This window comes from Austrofundulus limnaeus, unplaced genomic scaffold, assembly GCF_001266775.1.
Source record: "Austrofundulus limnaeus strain Quisiro unplaced genomic scaffold, Austrofundulus_limnaeus-1.0 Scaffold379, whole genome shotgun sequence".
Classification (NCBI taxonomy): Eukaryota; Metazoa; Chordata; class Actinopteri; order Cyprinodontiformes; family Rivulidae; genus Austrofundulus; species Austrofundulus limnaeus.
The window spans coordinates 26,784-32,175 of record NW_013952781.1 but is presented as its reverse complement, the minus strand read 5'-3'; the positions used below and the strand labels follow the sequence as shown (position 1 = coordinate 32,175).

General features: G+C 39.7%; 1 protein-coding gene across 1 annotated transcript in view; it reads left to right on the top strand.

Moving 5' to 3' along the window:
• Nucleotides 1-1,428, top strand: part of si:ch211-216l23.2 (nuclear receptor coactivator 5) — a gene marked incomplete at its 5' end in the record, with an annotated part of 21,100 nt that extends 19,672 nt beyond the window's left edge. Inside the window, 1 exon segment of the mRNA XM_014023606.1 lies at nt 307-1,428. Coding sequence (XP_013879060.1) covers nt 307-344 — 38 coding nt within the window.
• Between the last annotated feature and the right edge of the window lie 3,964 nt (nt 1,429-5,392).

Genomic DNA, 5,392 nt, shown 5'->3' with positions numbered 1-5,392 from the left:
TACCATTCAAATGTCTAACTTTATTAGTAATTTATTTACCATTCAAATGTCTAACTTTATTAGTAATTTAGACATAAAAGAATGAGGTTGTGTCGACAGTTAGGGTGACAGATCCTGGCTTTAACTAAATGATGCACCTCAGTTTTCCTGCTGTGGTTTCAGCTTGAAGACTGAATCCAGTACTGGTCCACTTCAAGAACTGGTGTCAACAGAACTTTCTAAAAAACAAATGAAAGATTTTTAAAGCATCTGTTTTTAAGAAGCTCTTAGATGTTTTGAATTGACCATATTTTCATGTTTTTGCAGGATTTCCTCATCCCAGGCTGATTGGACCTCGACACTAAAGAAACCTGAATGTTTTGGGTCTAATGTTGGAGCAGAAGGTTCTAACCTCAACAGATATTTTCATTTTGTTTTTATGTAAAGTTGGAAACCATCCTGATATTTTGTAAATGTTAGATGTTTCATGGTGTCGCAGATAAACTCTTTGGTCGACTAAAACTTTTGAGTCTTTGAAGAACCTGTCAGGCATTAGTTTGCAGGTTGACATCAGTCCAGGTGTTTTCCTGTTGACTTGTCTGCTGCTATTTGAAGTTGGTGCTTAAAATGTCATATACTTGTGCAGGTGTAGCTCCGCCTTTTCCACAGTGACACCTGTAGAAAGGTAGGAACCGGACAGGAGCAAACCAAGAAAAAGTCTGTTTAGTTTCTAATTTGAATAAATCTAAAAATGGACATAAACATTCCTGTTTTCTGTAAATTTGTTGGAGCTGTTGCTCGAGTGAATTTGGTCCGGGGGGTGTTTCTGGGTAGTTTTCCAATTCTTGCCGTGCAGCTGTGTGTTTTCTCCAGATGCTCTGGTTTCCTCCCACAGACTCTAACCGTGGCTGTTAGCTGAACTGGTCTCTGTCATTTTCCCTAGGTGTGTTTGAGAGAGAGAGAGTGGTTGTTTGTCTCATTTGTCTCCATGTGTCCCTGTGATGGACTGAAGACCTGTTCAGGGTGTCCTCCAACCTTCACAAAGTAAAGAAACCAGTAAAAGATCATGGATGTTCAGTAGGTGTGTTTTTTCTTTCTTTCCTTAAATGTAATATTTCCTGCTGGATTCACTTTTTCTCAGCTCAGTCAGAAATGGAGATGAGTTTTTTTCATCTTATTTCAGAGAAAAACTTCATTTAACTGGCTTTACTTTGTTTGTTCTATTGATAGTTAAATCGTGTACGTGGTGTCCTTTTTATTTCCAGATAAAATGTAAATATGTTACCCATTGAGAGTTCAGCAGGATTGAAAGACATTTTTCAAATAAAACATGGTTGGTTTAGTTATTAAATGGAGACTTGATGATTCATCTGTTCTAATTTGAAATAAAATAAACAAAACTGATGTACTTTTTGTTCTGCAGAAATAAACTCATTTGATCAAAGTAAATGTTTGTGTTTTGTAAAAAAAAATCTAACTTTGTCAGGTTAATATGAACCCTTTTGTCAGAAAATGTGTTTTATCAACTTAAACACAAACAGTTTTGTGTTATAAAAGTAGGCCTACAAAACAAGCAGATGTTGAACCCCCGCTTGCGTTCACTATATTCACACAACACGACACAGGTCAGGTGATGGGTCACATGACCCTTTATGAACAATAGAGCTAATCAAGCCTATTGTTAGTTAATGGCCCTTTTTTTTTTTACATGTGACTAACCTGTTTGTCCAGGTGGAGGCGGAGCTTATAAGGCTGAGTTCACCTGAAACTCTCAGACTGAAGAAGTCTCCTGGAGGAGAGACGAAACGTTTCATTAAAGAAGAACCATCCAGAGGAACTACTGATTTTAATTTTTGACAGGCCTACATTATATTTTTTATGTTCATCTTCATGATGCTGCTTTTCAGAAGCATTCTGGTAAAGCTGAAGCTGCTTTAATGCTAAACTTAAGATTCAATAAACCAAAAACTGTTTTGGCACTTTAAAACAAGCACAGCTGCAACAAAGTGTTGTAAATGTAAATTAAAACAAAAAGCATGGTAGATCTGCTCCTTCAGTTTATTTATATAGCACCAAGTCACAACAACTGTTGTCCCAGGGTACTGTACATAAAAATAAAAATTCTAAAGAAGCTTCCTGTCTTTTGACCAATAGGAGATGGGCTGACCCAAGGACCGCCCAACTTAATTACACAATGAGATGAAAAAAAAAGGTAAAACCGAGACAAAAATCTAACATCTACTCCAACTTCATCACTTTTTTTCAACAGCTAGAAATACTTTCTACTTAACGTAAACATCAGTGACATGAGAACCAAAATCTATCGTGTGTTTGTGGAACCAATCAACAGTTGTTTCACCTTGTTGTGAGTTCATGACCCTTCACAGGATTTCACAGGACCTGTAGACCTGATGAGTCTTTGTTGGACACTGTTGTGAGTTCATGACCCTTCTCAGGATTTCACAGGACCTGTAGACCTGATGAGTCTTTGTTGGACACTGTGCTGAATAAAAAAGGGGTAAGAAAGAAATCTGAAACTACATCTTTGGGTTAAAACTGATGTTACATAATTGCAGAAAGTGAGACTCTATTAGTCGTCAAGTAGAAATAAAAATATTTGTAAAGTAGCTACGAGCTAAAGCTAGTTACCCAAACAGTGACTGGATGTATTTATTGCTTAACTTCATAGTTGTCGATGTAATTCAACACATAAAATTTGAACCCTTTTATTTTTTACAATGTGGAGCAGATAAGGCTTGAATCATTGCTGATTGTAACTCTGGGTGGTCCTGAAGGCAGCTGGAAAACAAAGTCATTGATCTCTGTGGTGAACAACCAAACAGGAAGTACTGGTCCTCTACTTCCTGTTAGGAAGTCAAGTAGCCACACCGTGCAACACAATTCAATTTTCTGCCTCCTAGAGACTCCAGGTAAACAACAAAATACATTTAACAGCTAAAATAGTGGATTTTGCAGATATGTCCACTTTAAATAGAAATCACAGAATAAAAACAAATCATTTATTCAAACTATGCAGAAATGAAAACTGAAATGAAACTAAAAAGTGTTTAACTTCAATCACGACAGCTGTTTGTGAGCTTAATGTCAGTTTTCAAGAGTTCAAAATTCATAACTTTCATTTATCCTTCTTGATGATGTCACATTTGAAGCTCTAGATGGAGACAAACATCAACTCTTGCAGCACTGAAACACAATCAGAACCATCAGTACAGTTGGAAATATCAGAAAGTCAGGATGAGATGTTCTGCTGGGTCCGGGTCAGAGGTCACACAGAGTTTTAAAAACGGCTGCAGAGCAGAAAGAAAGGTGGTTGGAGGAATGAAACAGAAGATATCAAAGACAGAACCTAAGAGAGAATCAATAATAATGTAAATAAAGTTAGTCTGATTCTGCAGAACCTGAACAAAAGCAGAACTTTTTCTAACTGGACCAGTCTTCATTGACACCCAGTGATATTCTGTTGACATTACCAGTCATGGATGGGGACATTACATGGACAAAGTATGGACAAATAAAGGGACTGCTTCATTATTCCAATCATTTTAAAGTCAGTTCATCTGTGGGAATAAAATCTATAGACTTAGGAAAAACTTTTGCCAACAGATATACAGTATATATAAAAAAAAAATAATTCCCTTCTCACCCTCCGCGGGTGGTCTCTTTCATCCTCTGAGCTCGGGTCCTCTACCAGAGGCCTGGGAGCTTGAGGGTTCTGNGCGCAAACAGAGCAATGTTGTATATGCTGTTAAGTGCCAGGAGGACTGCGACCAGTTATACATCGGGGAAACAAAGCAGCCACTGTTCAAAAGAATGAGAGAGAAATAATAGAGAAGAACCCGTGCAGAAGACCTATACAATTTTTTTCTTTTTTATATMATCTTGTATCCCAACCAGAAACCCTGGATGAATAGGGATGTCCGTCTCCTGCTGAGGGCCCGCAACACCCCTACAGATCAGGGGATGCACAGGCCTACAGCACAGCCAGAGCCGAGATGAAGAGGGGCATCACGAAGGCCAAACACCACTACAAAAGGAAGGTAGAGGAACACTTCTACATTTCTAACCCCTGATGTATGTGGCAAGGACTCCAGACCCTCACAGACTACAGGACCATATTTCCCTCACCCACCTCCTCTGATGCCTCCTTCCTCAACAAGCTCAACAATTTTTATGCTTGCTTTGAGAGGGAGAACCCAACAACAGGAACCAAGGCAGATGTAACTCCAGACCACCAACCACTGACCCTCTCCCCCACTGATGTAGGAGCGGTACTGAGCAGGATTAATGTCCACAAGGCCGCATGTCCTATGGCATTCCTGGACGTGCTCTCAAAGCATGCTCCGAGTAGCTGGCAGGAGTGCTGATGGACATATTCAATCTGTCGTTGGCCAGTACTGTAGCACCAACCTGCTTTAAATCCACTTCCATCATTCCCTTACCCAAAGTCTCCCRCCCATCCAGGCTCAATGACTACCGCCCAGTATCTCTCACCCCCGTCATCACAAAATRCTTTGAGCGGCTTGTCCTAGCCGACCTCAAAGCTTATCCCCCCGACCYTGGACCCCCATCAGTTTGCGWATCATCAGAACAGGAGCGCAGAGGATGCAGTCTCCATWGCACTGCACTCTGTCCTCTCACACCTGGAGAATAAAAACACCTATGCCAGAATGCTTTTCATAGATTCAGCTCAGCATTCAACACAGTCATCCCCTCTAAGCTCATTACAAAACTCGCAAAACTAGGCATCAGTTCCCTCATGTGTAACTCGTTAAGGGATGTCTTGACCAGCCGGCCACAACATGTACGGCTGGATAATCACTGTTCATCCGCCATCACCATGTAAGGGAAAGGTGACTTATGTAAAATAAGTCCCCCTACAYCTTCTCTTAACAAAGTTATGAGAGAAAATTTTACCAAGGTTTTTCTCATTACTATAATATTTGACWGTGCAAAGTGAAGAGTGACACAATAAGGGAACGTCAGACGAGTTCAATTTGATTCATAAAACATTATGCAATCATTTATTTACACAAACTGAACAAATCATAAGTTACACCTGATTGTGGGCTATTTATAACAAGCGTCAAAKTTAAATGAGATAAAAACCCGCGTCCGAATTTCAATTCCCATTAAACTCAGATTACTTATATATAGACAGTAAAACGTCAGCTCTGATGTTAAAACCAAACAATTCTACTGGCACTTTAACTTAAGGTGGGCAAAGGAAGGATAAGAAAAGGGATGAAAATTAAAGATTAGTGTTTCTGCTTTTATTTTGGAAAGTGTATGTGACAACCGGACCAGCATCGTCCTCTCTGCGCTCAGAACTTCACATGACACGTCACCCCGAACACGTCAGCTTTACCTGGTGATGTCTTCTTAAGGCACCCCT